Raw genomic sequence first — 17,492 nt, forward strand, 5'->3', positions numbered from 1 at the left:
AGGTGGTATGATACCATCTTTGTCCATGATGGACAAAGACCGTAGTTTTGTATGGGGCGGCAAGTGTCGCATGACTTATTTCGTTACAAAATCAGTCATTTCGTAGTGACGAAATGTTAATATATTGTCCATGAGGGATGGTTTACACCATGGACAAAGATTGTACCACCTTTGTGAATTCGGACCATTAAGTTTACGAAAGAAAACTTCAAACATCTACCAAATGTTGTGGGGGAGGGGAGAAAGAAGTTCACTGAAATAATTTTCAGAATTGCGCTTGCCGCAAACATAAATCTGCGTGCTCACAGAATTATCTCGGTGGTTAATTTACATCATTTGCATGAGACATCCTTTCAAGCCTCGTCAGCTGATTTCACTACTGCTCAGTTTCTTAGGTATTCAAATCCATGTGTGTTTCTATCTCAAATACCTTCTGATTTCCCCATGTCTTTTACATTTCATTTCAAATTTATGTCCATTTTTCAAGATCAATATGATCAGCACTAATTAGTTACTGTTATACACTGTACTTGGTATGTCTTCACTAAACCTCAGGTAGAGTTTTGCAGTTATCGTGGAAAGCAAGTACTGTATGAAGTACATGTATTGGGCTCTCTAGACATACATGTGGTCAATAGTTGCTGCATCAAATCTTGCAATTCGTATATGTTGCTTGGCGCGTATTTATTGATATATTATAGGCATACAATTCATACTACATGTGGTAGTTGTTTTCAATGTCAATTACACTGTATGTTACTGAAAATGTAGCTAGAGATGCGTAAGTACAGTTGCCAAAGTGTAATATATGTTATGCTGCATTCAAATCTTCTAATTATTGCTGTATTCAAACGTTTTCATGTACATGTATTGTAAGGATGCCGATATGTTACAATTCCTTTGAAGTTGCAGTGGTTCGTATCATCTTAAACCAGCCGATGCTGGGAAATTAAAATGATCATCAAGTTTATGTACGATATTTTGTCTTCTTGCTGGAAAGAAAGATGTCAATTAAAGACTTAACTTCAACCGAAATGATTTCAAATTTGTTGCATTTGTGTTTTGCATCAATATTTATAGTTTGAGTAAAAATTCTGTGACATTCCCTCATACACAAAGCTGTTAATCTAGCACTACAGGCAAACAAAAGAAACCCTGTTTGGTCGATCTCCAACCTCCTATGCTCTTCATTGTTGCTTGTGCAATTTCTTTCTCTTTTTGGCAACCACATCTCTGCAAACAAACATATCAACACACACGCCTCATTTTTATATCTGTTTATCAAACTCTTCATGGCACACGTGGACAGTGGACTCTCGTTATAAAAAGACCTCGGGACCGGCATTTTTCTTTCGTTATACATGTATTGAAATTTCATTATTACCGAACAAATAAACAATGAAAAGCATAGAGCGAATAATGTTGCAGCCTAAATTTTTATTTCATTGTAATTGGAATTTCGTTATAACCGTGTTTGTGATAATGGGAGTGCACTGTACATACTATTGAACACATAAAAAGACTTCTTCTTATCTTAGCCTCAGCCTTATGAAAGTTGTAGCCTCGCAAACAACTCACAATTCATCTTGTCTGCATTCTCACGAAGTGAACGGGAGCAATGTTTTTTTTTTTTTTTTGAGACTGCTTGGAATCTCACACAAGAAACAAAGTGTCATTCTTGCCAAGTGCATTATACAGTGCACTCCCATTATAACGAACACGGTTACAACAAAATTCCGGTTACAACGAAGTAAAAATTCAGGCTGCAGCATTATCCACTCTATGTATTTGTATTGTTTAATTGTTCGGCCATAACAAAATTTCGATATAACGAAAGAAAACCATCGGTCCCGAGAACTTCGTTAAAACACGAGTCCACTGTATTGTATATGGATACAGTGTAAATGTACTATGTTTGTGAATATTGCTAGTTGATCAATGCGAACATGATCAACAAGTCATGCAGTGTATGAATCATATCATTACCATCATTAAGCACATGCGACCACCCGGCTCAAAACCCACAAAAAGTAGGCGACGATGAATTTTTACTTTCTTTTATATATGTAGTTTGAAAGAGTAAGTTCCAAGCTTTAAAATAATATACACCTTGTTAAAACTGGACCATCCAAACCCATTCAAAAAGTGAGTGAAATAAGAGTTGGAGGAGGTGCAGCTACACAGAAAAGGGAGAAAGGAGGATCTAAAGAGTAGGGTCACTCAGGCGTGCTGTGCAGGAGCATTAAAGAAATTCATAGCAAAAGCAGCGCCTGTCTGAAAATATATGGTCCAGGAAAACTGTTTTTATCTCCATTTTAATTTGTTTTAGGCAGCCAAATTTTGACAGTAGGTAGAGAAGAGATTAATCTCTCAAGTACAATAAATTTTAATTAAAATTTGAATAGATTAACCCAAATGACTATTTTGGTCCACTACAGACAATCCTAATTTGTATCTAATATCAGACATGAGCAACTGATGCCATTCTTCCACAAAAGCATGCTCACCCAAATGCACACATGCTGTATATCCATACATGTGAGCCTCAGATGTACAGAAAACATCTCTTTGTTATTGTCGGATGATGTGTTGCCATGGTGACATAATTATTTCTTAATGAAACTTATGGTTAACTTTTTGGTAATGATAGATACGTAGGCCCACCATGGTATTATCGTTTGTTTGATTAGTATGTTTATGAATGTCCATGTATAGTTATTGTGTGATTGTATGTATGGGATTCAGTGGAACCTGTCCACGTATGTTGTACTTAGTGTAAATGTTACTGTTTTATATCTGCTATGATTGTATGTGAAGGGCCCCCAGGAAGAACAGTACCTGTCTACTGATGGGGCTACCCTGGTGAAATACGACTGAACAAATAAATACATACATACATACATACATACACCCAAAACATATATACACACATACATGCATACATACATACATAACCTATCAGCACACACATGCACACAAACAGAGTGTTGAGAAAGAAAACAATAAAGTCTTTACACTTGCCCAAGTGGTGTAGCTTGGTTCAACCAACCTCGCTTACAATTCAAATCAAACCCAATCACCATGGGAGACTGGTACTCCGTAGATAAGTACGACACACGGGAGCCGGATATGTGACATTTTATGCTATTTATTCACAGCATGATGACCTGCATGGCTTTATACCCTCTTGTGTGCTGACCAGTGAAGAGATGTTTATATAATGCCGATCTGTGGAAACAGAAGATGCACAAGAAATCATTACAAAGTCGAACTATTAATATTCTGATCATAAAACATTGTAAAACCAGAAATATTCGCAGCATGAAATTTTTGCGAGTTGGAGCTGATGGCCTTTATCGTGGCCCAAATTTTAATTGAATTGCCATTGGCATTCAATGCATTGTGTAGGCAAGAACTTTTGTGTACATTTTAATTTTGCAAATCTTGTCTCCTAGTGAAATGCACAAAAAATTGCATGCACACAAAAATGTCTGGTTTTACAGTATCCTTTGCATGTAATGCACTTGTCAATGTAATGACGCACCCCACTACCCCCGGACATGGGTGCGTCATGGTCATTTTTTGACTGACCACACGGGGTTTTTGACGCACCCCCACAGTCACTTTTTGACGGACCACACGGGGTTTTTGACGAACACCACAGTCACTTTTTTGACGGACAACACGGGGTTTTTGACGAACACCTAGGTCACTTTTTTGACGGACATCCTCGGTACATTTGACGCACCCCCGTAAATAATGAAAGGATTTTTGCATACGCTTTATTCAAGCAATTTCATTTTCTTTCGGTTCGTAAACACAATTTGTCAAAGTTTCGGCAAGTTTCCTTACCCTGGCCCTGTAAGCACCGTACCGTCATTCACCGTACATCACTCTGCTGCTACGATATTCCGAATGTATGTGCATGCAATCCATAGTCACCTGGCCATACATATGACTTGTCTGCAGATGCGCTGTATGTGCGCGGCCATTTCTAGTCCGGTTGAATGCAACACATGGACGATGTACGTTCGATGAGGAATATAAACGAGCACGCTGCTCACTTGCGAATTGCACAGCGTTAGCGAGCGAGTCGCGCACCACTAACACTCGACTTGCCTGCTACTGCAGCTGCAGGTACGCGCAGTACGCACCACGCAACGGTATACCAAAGATCGTATACGGAATTCCGTATACGATCTTTGATTTTACTATTTAGTACTGTGAGGTTGAAATCGTTATATAGCTAAACAGTCCGTCTGGCTTGAGATTGAGTATGCGTGATTTCATGAGTTTGTTGGAAAGAAAATGCGAGGAGAAAGGGTGGCTTTTAACCAGATTCGGGCAAGCATTTTCCCCTCTTAGGCCTACTCCAAAACGCTTCCCGACTTTGATTTTCACTTGCCGCGGGAAAGCGCTCACTGTAAATTCACTCGCGGTACGTACGTGTATCCGGTACTGGTATACGTAGCGTGCAAAAATGCGTGCAGTTTTCCATAGCCAAGTGCATACCATGACGCACCCCTCGGTTCAGAATAATGCGTGTTATTTTCCATAGCCAAGTGATGTACCATGACGCACCCCTCGGTCAAAAATTTGACGACAATGATGGGATTTTGACGCACCTCTCGGTCAAAAATTTGACGGACATAGCTGGTAAAATGACGCACACGTGGGTCACAAATTTGACGGACCAAACGAGGAAATGACGCACCCATGTCCGGGGGTAGTGGGGTGAGTCATTACATTGACAAGTGCATAATACTCGTGGAGACAATTTTTGATGGTAGGAGTCAATCAACCGCAATTTTGCTCTACTTCATTTCAATAACAACCAATATGTACCAACGTATTGCTAATGAAAAGCTGTCAATTACACTGTCGTCTTTTAAAAAATGAGTTTGAGCAAGAAGCAGCTTGCAAAGAACGTGCCGAATATTGGAACTGATTTCCCATTTACACTTTTTTATGGCCAGGGAGGAGATACAAGCCTGTAGATGATCGTACCAAAACAAAGTCACTCCTCTAGAAATTAAAGAATGTCCTTGATTTGATTCAAAAGCAAAGCAGTAACACAACCAAAGGCATTTTCAATCATACAAGATTTATCAAAATGTCATAACATGAGATGGCAACACAGCTGGCTTCACGTCAACTTCACCCTTTCTCACCTTGTTTGCAACATCAAGGGCATCGTAGTCCGGGGCTAGTCTGACGTAGGCCTTCTTCTGTCCATCGGGCCTGTGTAACAGTCAAAAATAGGGCAAACAGGTAAGTGCTACCAACATGAGCAACTTGTCACTACAGTGCACTCTCATTATAACAAAGTCCTCTGGACCACCTTGGTTTAAAAAAAAAAAGAAGAATTATAACGGATTTCATTATAGCTGAACAGTGAAGTATCTAAAGATATGTAGTAATGAAAAATTTTGGGACCTGAATTTGTACCTTGTTGTAGCGAGGATTTCATTATAACCGTGTTCGATATAATCGGAGTGCACTGTACCAGAATTTCAATTCTTATTAAATGCGCCCCTAACTAGGGCAGGAATATTTTCCACGTTCATGAGGAGACTGTCCACACAAGATGCATACATGCCCAGGTAGTCCCATAGATGTGTCCAATAAATTTGGTCACTCTTTGCTGAGGCTGTACAAGATGTGACCACTGAGCCTTTACCTTGTCACTGTCACTGATGAAATGCACCTGTTATGCAATCACAATCTATTCACACACTATGTTGCCATTGCTTCAGACAAGAAGGGGGTGTACATGGCAAATGGCATTAATTATGATGATAGTGATGACCTTTAATGATTACAAATTAGATGAATGCAGTATATCTGGTATTTGCAAACTGTCCAGACTAAAAAAAGGCCTCCAATACATAAGGATGAGAGAGAAATGGAACTTCATCGAAACTTCTGCATGCAGCTATTTACCACTGGACTGCAAAGTATTGTCTCTACCCAAGGGTAAAGTGATTTAAATTCAGTAATACCACATGAACACAATATAAATATATTACACGAACAATAAACAACAAACATACAAACAAACAAGGTCTGGGAAATTGGACCAAGATGAAGCAGCAACATCTTTACCTGATGAGGGTGTTGACCTTGGCAACATCAATGTCGTAGAGCTTCTTGACTGCCGTCTTGATCTGGAACTTGTTGGCTTTCAGAGCAACGATGAACACCAGGGTGTTGTTCTCCTCAATTTTCTTCATGGCGCTCTCTGTGGTGAGCGGGAACTTGATGGCGCTGTACTGGTCCAACCTATCACGAAAAACGACAGACCACGTAGAAATGTCATTATGGTGACTGGTATGCCTCCGCCATAATGCATGGTTCTCCCAATAGGTCAAGAGTACGTCTTGACACGTCCCGAGTACATCTCACGCTCACCTGAGCATCCCAAGTTACCTTCAACGCAGTCACTAATTTAAATTACACATAGCACTACCGAAGATTATCGCTTACAATTTGAGAAAAAAAGATTTGAAAAGATTCCTTAATTTGGGGGTTTTGTTTGTCTCCCCCCCCCCCCCCCCCCCCCCCACTTTGGGCATTGTGCTCCAGCCCAGTTCCCCCCCCCAAAAAAAAGAGGGGAATCAAAGAATATGAAATGGGGGGGGGGGGGGGCACCCTTAGATTCACCATGAACAAACTTGAAACTACGGTCATCAATGTACTTACCCATAGTATTTATTTTACCTTTTAGCTCTATCACTTCTGGTTCTAGAGAAGAAGATTTTTTAGAGGTTCCTTGATTTTTGGAGATAACGGCCCCATGGAGCCCCCATGGGGAGCATGGTGCCTTTTGAACAAATTGAGATCCTACCTGTAGGGATGCTACCTGCCAAGCTTGGTGAAAATCCATCATGGGGTCTTCAAGAAGATGATGGAAATATACAATTTAGGCCCCCACTTGGACACCCCTGGGCACCAAGGGGGACACCCCTGGTTCTGCCATGAACAAACTTGAAACTACAGTCATCAATGTACTAACTCATAGTATTAACTTATAGATTTCTATCACTTCTGGTTCTAGAGAAGATTTTTAAATATTCTTTAATTTTGGGGGGCTTGGGTCCCCCAGGGGCCCCCAGGGGCCCCCAGGGGGAGCATGGTGCCCATTTGATCTAATTGAGATCCTATCCCTCCAGGGATCCTAACTGCCAAGTTTGGTGGAAATCCATCATGGGGTTTTCAAGAAGAACGTGTACAATTTAGGCCCCCGCTTGGACCTCCCCACCCCTGGATCTGCCACGAACAAACTTGAAACTACAGTCATCAATGTACTAACTCACAGCTATCACTTCTGGTTCTAGAGAAGATTTTAAAAGATTCCCTAGGTGGGGCATGGTGCACATTGGAAGAAATTAAGATCCTATCCCCCTAGGGATGCTATCTGCCAAGTTTGGTGAAAATCCGTCATGGGGTTTTCAAGAAGATGAAAATGTAACTAGAAATGTCGCTATGGCGACTGATGCCTCCGCCATAATGCATGATTCTCCCAATAGGCGCATAGTACAATGTCTTCACAATGTGTGATCCATGACAGTTTCACATAACTGGCAAAATATTGAAATGACAGGTCTGTCAGAAATGTCTTGAACTGGGTTGCTATAATTTTCTAAGAGTGCAGGTACACATATTTGGGGAAGTGAGAATTTTACTTGAATTCTGACGGACCTTTTTATTACTTTATGCATTGAGTAATTTCCATGGTATGATGAAAGAGTGTCATGATGGTACAAAATAGATTTTTTTTTTTTTTTTTTTTGGGGGGGGGGGGGGGCATTGAAACCTGGCCTTTGACCCTTAACCTCTGACCTTTGACCTTCTAGCTGGAAATTTCCCGAAGAATCTCCATTAGGTAATGCATGTATAAAGTTTTGAAACTAATAATGCAAGCATTGCATATACTAGTATATGAGGGAAATAATAAAATTTTGCGGAGCCGACTATTGACCCATGACCCCTAAATTCCGTAGATAATCCCTGCCAGTCAGTACATGCGTATTTACCAAGTTCCACGAAGATACATGGAACAATTTGCGAGAAAAGTGATATTGCAACATTTTCGTCTCACCTTTGACCTTTTGACCTTTGACCTTATGACATGAAACTCTCTCTGGAGAATCTTTACGTAGTAGTACACGTCCACACCAAGTTTCAAGAAAATACCTTTTGGGCATTGCATAGATATGGGGGAATTTGCAACATTTGTGGCATTTGACCTTGACCTTTTGACCTTTGACCTCTTGCCAATGTCACTTAAATCTACTCAACTAATTGTCCCATCATACATCATCCTTGGACCAAGTTTGGTGAAAGCTGCTTCTTTCAGTTTTGAGTTATCACGTAAACAGATAAATTTTAGGATTTGACCTTGATCTTTGACCTTTGACCTCTGTCCGATTTCACTGAAAAACTAATCAAGTAATTGTCCCATCATACATCATCCTCCAACAAAGTTTGGCGAAATTTGCTCCATCCAGTCTTGAGTTATCGGGTAAATGGATACAATTTCATGATTTGACCTCGACCTTTGACCTTTGACCTTTAGCCGATTTCACCCAAAATCTTATCAAATAATTGCCCCATCATACTTCATACTTGGACCAAGTTTGGTAAAATTCCAGTAAATATTACTCAAGTGATCGCGTAAACGAAAGCGGACGGACGTACGGACGTCCGGACGTACAGACGTACGGACGTACGGACGTACAGACGTACGGACGTACGGACGTACAGACGGACGGACGGACAACCCGAAAACATAATGCCTCCGGCACCACTTTGTGGCGGAGGCATAAAAAGTTTACACACAACGCACCACGGACAGCGCAAGCCGCACAAAGAGCGATCACAATAGCTCAATGAGCCTTTGGCTCAGGTGACCCCAAAACACTGGAAATTTCAGCACTATTGTAATTTTGTTATCCCCACAGAAACATGAAACAACACAAAATATCAATATTGAAAACTGGAATGACATGCACACGAGTTGCAACAAATCACTGAAGAAACAAGAAAGACAGCACAAAATGAATATATATTCATCATCAGCACGTAATTTGATCTTTGTAAACCATACCATTTTTAAAGGACCATGTGAACATAGAGAATATGCCATATATTTTCTGGTGATTTCCAACTAAGCCAATTATAAATACAATAAAATACTTCCTTCCATAACACAATTGTAAAGGAATCTGCCTACAAAGTGGAAAATAGGGGACTCTGCTTCTCAAAAATGGGTACAACATATTTCTCACTCCATCATCATGTTTTTTTGGTTTTTTTTTTTATTTCAAATGTAACAACTTGCAACACTATTGTATTTATAAGTCATTTGTGAAAAACTGTGCTACCAACTGTATGGCAGGAAAAGAATATTTGCCCACGTCATGTCTGAAATTCACATTGCATGCAATATTTCACACCAGCGATGGGAAAATCCCAAAAATTACTGCAGAGTGAGAGAGTAACCATCAGCTAAAGAAGGTACTTTGAGGATTTTGTTGTAGGCATAATGCAGCTACTGCTAATTCTCCTTCACTGATGTTTGCCAACAGGCATCACTTATCGTTTACCTTGGCCGCCTGGGGCTGCTCTTCTTGGGGTATTTGGGGTGGCGCGGGGTTTTCAGAGTCTTGGGGCGGTGGAACGTCACCCTCTTGCGGATCTTGCTCTTGCGGGTGGAATGGGTTCCACGCAGGACAGCCTTCTTTGCCTGGAAGAAGGGAAGGACAACAACTAGTCAGGACCAAGCTGCTCTTCAAAGATCTTTGGGGAACACAGTTTCATACCTTTTGTTCATTTCCTTCAGGGTGTTACAACCGAGGTCTGTTTGGATCCATCATGACATCACATCAATGTCAAATCACTGGTCAAATCACAACACTGAATAAAACATGTCTGCTTTTGCTCAGACTGAAGTTTTTGTTATATCCAGAGCGCCGATTCCGTGGGACGTAATATCAGCTTGCACATCCCCTTTAAAGGACTACAGTCTTATGCAACATCTGAGATAAAAGCAGTTTGCCACACACTTTAAAACCAAAGGTTATATGAAGTAAATGTCAAGCTTCATGATAATTCCAGATATCTTACAAATAATTTACACAAAACTTCAAACCAAAAAAAAAAAAGCAATTATAAATCCACTATTGGAATTCTTAACTGTTGTACTCTAATTTGGCACTTTGTTCCACCAAACATTTCAGAATAATACAGGGGTTGGGTGGAGCGGGTGGAGCTGCAGTTGGTCAATCACTTGGCTAAATGAGTTTGCCAGTAATCTTGCTAACAAAGGATTACTGTCTTCCACAACCTCTAAAACAATATTCATTAATTTGACTATGGTTGTTCATGCTAACATAATTTAACCCAAACATGTGTGAATTTAACGAATGCAAAATGATAAGCAGAAAACATCAGTATGAAGATTCAGAAAATTTTGATGAGCAATTAAGACCCAAAGAATTCCCAGGTATTACTTAAACCCACAAGCTTTCAGGAAGGCAACGAGAACATGTGATGACATTTAAATGAACGATATTAAAGAAAATGTAGAGAATTCTGTTAAAAAAAAGAGAACTAGAAATGTCGCTATGGCGACTGGTACACCTCCGCCATAATGCATGATTCTCCTAATAGGTCTGTAGTACATGTGGACAATGTGTGATTATAATTTCACAAAATTGGCAAAATATCAAAATGATATGCTTGTCACAAATGTGTTGAACGTTCACCTTCCTTGACCTATGTTTAATTGGATGAATGGGAGAGCATGTATTTGGGGATTTTAGGTCTTTTGCTTGACTTTGACTCTTTCATAAGTTTATGCATTGAGTAATTTTCAAGGTAAGGAGAAAAAGTGCAATTTCTGTATTGAATAGTAAATTGCTACCATTTTCATCTGGCCTTTGACCCTTGACCTTTGACCCTAAAATTCATAAGAGAATCACTGTCAGGCAGAACATACATAAATATGTACTAAGTTTCAAGATAACTTGAGCCACTTCCGAGATATGGAGGAAGAAGTAAAGTTCAGAAATTTCACTTGATCTCTGACCTTTTTACCTTTGACCTTTTTGGGGAAAGTAAAAACTTCCCAGAGAATCTCTATTGGGTTATACATGCATACATCCAGTTAAAAAATAAGAAAAAAAAATCCTGCAGGCAGTGCATAAATATGAGGGAAATAGTAAAATTTTAAGGTGTTGCCCTTGACCTTTGACTCCTGACCTTAGACCCCATGAACCTAAAATTCCCTAGATAATCAATGCCACTCAGTACATGCATACATACTATGTTCCATGAAGATACCTTGAACCATTTCCAAGATATGGAAAAAAAAAAGAGTGAAATTTTAACATCTTTACTTGACCTTTTGACCTTTGACCTCATGACCCAAACTTTCACCAGATAATCTTAATTGGCTAATACATGTATACACTAAGTTTCAAGAAAGTATCTTCAGGCATTGCATAGATATGGGGGAATGAGTGAAATTTTGAGCATTTGACCTTGACCTTTGACCTTGAGCATGTGCACCCAAAAGTTGATAGGCACAACTTTACCCCCTAATGCACATACATGCCAAGTTCCATTAGGATACCTCAAAAAAGTTTTTTAGTTACGCTGTCCACAAAATTCATTACGGACGGACGGAAGGACGAACGGATGGACAACCCGAAAACACAATGCCTCCGGCACCACTACGTGGTGGAGGCATACAAAAAATCATATACATATATATATATATATATATATATATAAAGTGTATTATACATGGTGTTATATTTTCATAATAGATACAAATTCCTTCAACTTGTTACTGATATAATTTAAGGGTAATATTAATTAGTCACTGCTGGCCCTGAAGGAGAGAAGTCAAGTTCTCTCAATTAGGCAAAAATATAAATAAATGTGTAAAATTCTTTTCACATTTTTCTACATTGTTGCACTTCTGTGACATCATGAACTGTTGTAGCTTGCCTATCTAGTAGTAGTAATGACAGCATATGAATATAACTCAGACAAGTAACGTTTGATCATCAATTTACTTGCTACTACCTTTCGTTAGAATGCTTACCTTGATGGCATCTGCCTTAGCCTTGGCCTTGGCCTTGGCTTCTGCCCGGGCCTCAACCTTTGCCGCCGGTTCCCTCTGGGCAGGGCCCTTCTTTCCAGCCTTTCGCTGAGCTGTTTGATACAAGAGTACACGAGGGGAGTGATATTAGAATGAGACCAACAGAATTCATGAACTTTCATGAAACATAGCAGTTAAAAACATTTCAGTTTGGCAGCTCTCTTGAGAGCAAGGCTACTGAAAACAGTATTTTCACTTACAGAGAAACCCCTAATCATACATGACAGTCTACAGATGTTGATGGTATGGAAACATAAAAATATTTATCAAGGCGTAAAACAAATTACATCACAGACAGCATACTTTTGTCTTTCTCATGAAGTAACCTAGTTTCTAACTTACTTTGGGATACACTAACGGCATATTAAGCCAAGCAGGGGACAAGTCATCTTCACACTGAATTTTGAAAAGTTACAGCTCTAAGAAGAAGAAGAAAAAAAAAGGACATGGTATCTTATACTTAATAGATTGTATTATATTCGTCTGTTCAGCCAGAAAAACACATGGGGATGCTAAAAGTGCAAACAGCATTACACAAGCACAGTACAGACAATATACTTAATTACTTCTGATGAAACAAACATTTTGTGCTTTAAAAATTACTAACTATGTATGTTAACCCATTCTTGTTTTGTTTGTGCTTTTGTTTTGTTGTCATTTTTTGGTTTTTTTTTTTGGTTGTTCTTTTGTTTTGTTTAGTTTTTGTTTTGTTTTTTTGTTTTTTAGGGGGGTTATCATGTTGATAAAGTTGAAAAATCAGACCTGCACTCTTAAGTTACTCTTAGACTGCAGTGTTGCAGCTCACCACTTTGAACTTTGAAGTGATGGTGCCTGATGAATTTCATTCACACACACGCATCAAGCTGAATCTAAGACTTCTAAAAGCACGAGTAGAAATCATTTTTTTTTTTTCTGTAGGTTCCAATAGTAATACTACTCATAGTACAACCACTATGCACTCACACACACACACACACAGCCCAGGTGTGCATGTGTCCTTACCATCCATGCACGCGCACCCACACATTGGTAGATCTATATCTCAAGCAACAGTAACACACATGATATATACACATGTGATTGTATCAACGGCATAAATTCTACAGATTACTAGTGCTTCTTACTACAGTTCACACAGCACTGGGAACCCAACATCAGGCATGACAATGAAAATAACCTCACATTTCTTTTCTTTTTTTGACAACCTAGATATGGTCTATATATAATATTTTCTTATGATTGTTTCTGTTGATGTGTTAGTGTTAGGGTCTACTTTCCACATCATTTCAATTTCACCTTATTTTTTCATCCATTGATGGCATTGTATCTAGAACTCGGAACCAGGCGGCAGGCCATTACAGCTATAAGCACCAGCACCATACGATCATATAGGGTTGGGGGTACCACGTATCGACACCCTAAGGATCTGTAGCTTGTTTATTCTAAAAATATAATACAAATCCGCCTAATTCTTACCTCAAATATGCCATAAATACTGCAGTTTTGAATGTCGTGACCGTCTCGTTGATTATGAATCTCCGTTTTAAAATAGCGCAATTTTAGTGTGTGCGTTCCGTTTTCTTCGCGCAGCTAAAAAGGGAACCTTGCGATCGACACCCCCTCTCCTCCATAGGTATACACGTGAATTTCACAGCATAGGTATACACGTGAATTTCACAGGCCATAGGTAATACACGTGAATTTCACAGCCATGCGTCGTTACTGATCGGATGTGTAATTTTTAGCTTGGTTTGTTTGAGTTTGATTTTCGTTTCTTCGTTTTTATTGTTTTTATAGCTAATGACACTTAATCCCGCGCGTACTTTTTTGTTCTATACGCAAACAGCCATGATACGCAGGGTGTCGATGGGAAGGTGCCCTGTCGATAGGTGGTGCCCCAACCATACCACTGCCTAATGACTGTTTCAATTTACATACACTACAGTACATGTACCCAGCTAGGCCTACACGTTCCAAGCACGAGCACGCGTGGTATTTCACTCTGACATTTCTTCTTTTTGCATCAATCAAATCACATGAATATCAGGTATTGCCTACATGTTTATAAAAAGAAATATACTTTGGGGGAAAGTGATCAAGAGTACACCAAAATGTAACCGATACAAGCTTTTTATCTGTCATTTTACCCTCAGATCTCGCCTTCGGGGCCATGTTGCTTGTAAGAGGACGACTAAAAAGAAAGATGGCAATTTATTATGCAGAGATTATATTACTCAAAAATTAATCTTTAAGTAAATTGCGATAAATTTGAAAAAAAATATATATATATATCCTAGAGATATTATATGTTATAGATTTATGATGAATATTGAATTTTAAATGTGATGTTTTAGTCACAATTATTTACAAACCTAGATGAATATAATTGCGCTGCGCGCGCGTAAAATTTACGTAGTAATTCTTACAGATTCACAGCGCAAGGATAGTTGATGAGTGCGAACGCGCGGTCAGAAGTCAAAGCACGAAAAAAAGAGCTCAAGAAAGACATCGAAGGATGTGAAAATGAAGGTGTGATCAGTCGAGTCGGTCCCACACACACTACGTGAAGCACTGAACTAACGTTAGTGGTCCCACACACGGCACATGTACCGATACCGCGGTACACCACCGGTGGTCCAGTCTGCGCGCACACACTTACTCGACAACTGTCAGTTTGCATACACCTTCATGGACTTGAGGAAAAATTAGTAGGAAGTAAATTACAGTAGCTGGGAGGAAAGTTTTACGGGATCACGTCGCCGTTTGTACTTCTGCCGTTTTGCCTATAGAATATTTCAGCAAAACGAGATTGATAGCTAACTTCGATCACCTGCTGAGCTGAGCTGTGTCTGTAAACTCACCGATTGTCAAAAGTGCAGGTATCGCATCGGCAAGCAGGATCTGAGACGCCGCATCCTTCGGGGCATCCGTAGCGGAGTGTAATCTACGCTAATGGCTAGCGCGCTGGGCTGTGCAGTTCGTTCGTTCGTTCGCTAGCTCTGTTTCCAGTTTTACGCGTGACGTTAGGCCTACAAAAAATACAACACCAAGCTGAAAGAAATACTAACTTATTGTTAGATTTAACGTTAGTAATTTTACCTTTAATATTAGAACCATTGTTAGAAGGCCGCCGTTCGTTCTGTTTGTGAAAGTGATTTCTGTTCGTAGATGACATAGTCTAGATCTAATTAAGGAGTCGGAAGTCAACATGAGAATCAGTCATGCAGCAGCCAGGGATCGGATTATAACCAAGTTTCCCCAAGTAAGTAGAGTTCTATTAAACTTCTACTAGATCTTCTTTTTTTACACACAGAAAACACTGTCTGACTGTGTACTAGGAGACTAGGTTATTAAATACACACCGTCACAATTCAAGCAACTCGGCAGGTATGTGAGCTAGCACAGGCTCAGCTCAGCTGATTGTGTGAGTTCATAAATTTAGTCTATTTTAGTACATCACCCAGTAAACTACATTCACACTTCACAATCACTTGTTTAGAAGTCTTGGAAGTTGTGGAAAGTTTGAGTATTTATGAAGTCATATTAGCAGTTGTATGCATCCATAATTATTGCATCATAGATTTACAATGTCAGTTCGGGAAACCCACTCACAAGGGGGGCCCCTCCTTATAAGTAACCCGTCCCCCTTATAAGTAACCCCGTCCCCCTTATAAGTAACCCCCGGGGCACCCCTTATAAGGAGTCTCCACGCTTTTTTGCAATGCAACGCGAAAATGAAAGGACTGCGGCAATTCGCTTGATTATGTCCATAAAGCTTCACAAGTTTCCTAGTTACTCACGAAATTTGAGCAAAATCGGTTTGAGGCATCATATCTAAAATCATGGATTTAAATGCGATGTCAAACGACCCATGCGAATGCTGACATGCGAGCGATTACTGGCGTGAGTGTCGCCAGGCGCGGCGGCGCGGCAATGCTTGAGTGCAGACGTGGCGTCTGAGTAACGTACTCAGTCGCCACGTCTGCACTCAAGCATTGCCGCGCCGCCGCGCCTGGCGACACTCACGCCAGTAATCGCTCGCATGTCAGCATTCGCATGGGTCGTTTGACATCGCATTTAAATCCATGATTTTAGATATGATGCCTCAAACCGATTTTGCTCAAATTTCGTGAGTAACTAGGAAACTTGTGAAGCTTTATGGACATAATCAAGCGAATTGCCGCAGTCCTTTCATTTTCGCGTTGCATTGCAAAAAAGCGTGGAGACTCCTTATAAGGGGTGCCCCGGGGGTTACTTATAAGGGGGACGGGGTTACTTATAAGGGGGACGGGTTACTTATAAGGAGGGGCCCCCCTTGTGAGTGGGTTTCCCGAACTGATGTACCTGGCTTTATTACCCCTGATAAGGGATGACACTTGTCTTGACAGCTTTATTTGATGGGGGAGGCATAATTTTTGGTTGGGATGCACCTAGGCTAGGGATTACCTGGACACCCTTCCCTAAATAACACCCAAATGTTTGACCGAAAGATCGGTCTGTATCTGGCCGTCGGGGATTTGTTCCACGGAGACTGCGTCTGGCTTCACGAATCACCTCAGTCAGGAGAGTGATAACGTCAAAAAAATAAGACTCCTCCAGACAGACGGATCTTTCTGTCTGCCAAATATTTCCTAGACTTTCAAGAAATCATGTACCAAATGTTTTTGCTGTGTATTGTTTCTCTGACATTTCCACAGTCATACAGACAGACGACACCTTATGAGGAGACAGATTTTGACTCGAGAGTGAGAGACGCCTGTCTTGCCAACAAGACTGGAACGGTTGGGTAAGTTACACTGGTCAGTGAAGAGATCCAAGAGATGCATTTTGTAAGTTGTCCTTTGCTTTCGTCATGTAAGTACGGAACTTGGTAACGTGATGGCAAAAAGATCTCAATCGACTCATCAAGTCCTGGGGTTCATTTTATGAAACATTTTGTCCGACAAAGTTGTCTGACCAATTTGCTCTCAGCCACTCAGATGCAAGGATTTCAGTAGCTTGTAACAGTTTGTCAGAAAAATATCTGACCTAGAAGCTTCATGAAGTGCCCCCAGGTCAGAGTTCATAGTTTGCCACAGAATTGATCATCTCATTCTCATTAAATTGGCAACCCTGCCTTTTGAATGCCTATCCCAAGATTACATTTTGCACGAAGGTGAGATGGAACTGGTTGAATTCACAAGATCTGTACAAAATCAGGAGGAAATTTCTAAAATCTAAATTAATTTGAGAAAGGAACAGGTACTTGGATCATCACAGCATGCATTACCAATTTACATCAGTTTTAAAAGCGATTAGCAGGAGTCTGAAACTTCTGCAA

The 17,492-nt window shown here is 40.1% G+C and overlaps 2 protein-coding genes across 2 annotated transcripts in view; one reads left to right on the forward strand and one right to left on the reverse strand.

Annotated features, from left to right (window-relative positions):
* Positions 1 to 3,131: 3,131 nt before the first annotated feature.
* Positions 3,132 to 14,345, reverse strand: LOC139710675 (large ribosomal subunit protein uL23-like). The gene is made up of 6 exons (XM_071622594.1): positions 14,320 to 14,345; positions 12,116 to 12,225; positions 9,609 to 9,748; positions 6,106 to 6,282; positions 5,172 to 5,241; positions 3,132 to 3,228 (listed from the first exon to the last, which is right to left on the reverse strand). Exons 1-6 carry the CDS (start codon positions 14,342 to 14,344, stop codon positions 3,214 to 3,216), a joined length of 537 nt encoding a protein of 178 aa, XP_071478695.1. The 5' UTR covers position 14,345; the 3' UTR covers positions 3,132 to 3,213.
* A 1,007-nt stretch (positions 14,346 to 15,352) lies between these two features.
* The window catches only part of LOC139710690 (ras-related protein Rab-34-like), a 41,920-nt gene continuing 39,780 nt past the window's right edge, over positions 15,353 to 17,492 (forward strand). The window contains exons 1-2 of the mRNA XM_071622610.1: positions 15,353 to 15,434; positions 16,870 to 16,958. Coding sequence (XP_071478711.1) covers positions 15,381 to 15,434; positions 16,870 to 16,958 — 143 coding nt within the window. The 5' untranslated portion in view covers positions 15,353 to 15,380. The remainder of the gene's footprint in view (positions 15,435 to 16,869; positions 16,959 to 17,492) is intronic.

This window comes from Diadema antillarum, unplaced genomic scaffold (assembly GCF_040938485.1).
Source record: "Diadema antillarum isolate AM-2024a unplaced genomic scaffold, OU_Dant_1.0 seq00001553_RagTag, whole genome shotgun sequence".
NCBI lineage: Eukaryota > Metazoa > Echinodermata > Echinoidea > Diadematoida > Diadematidae > Diadema > Diadema antillarum.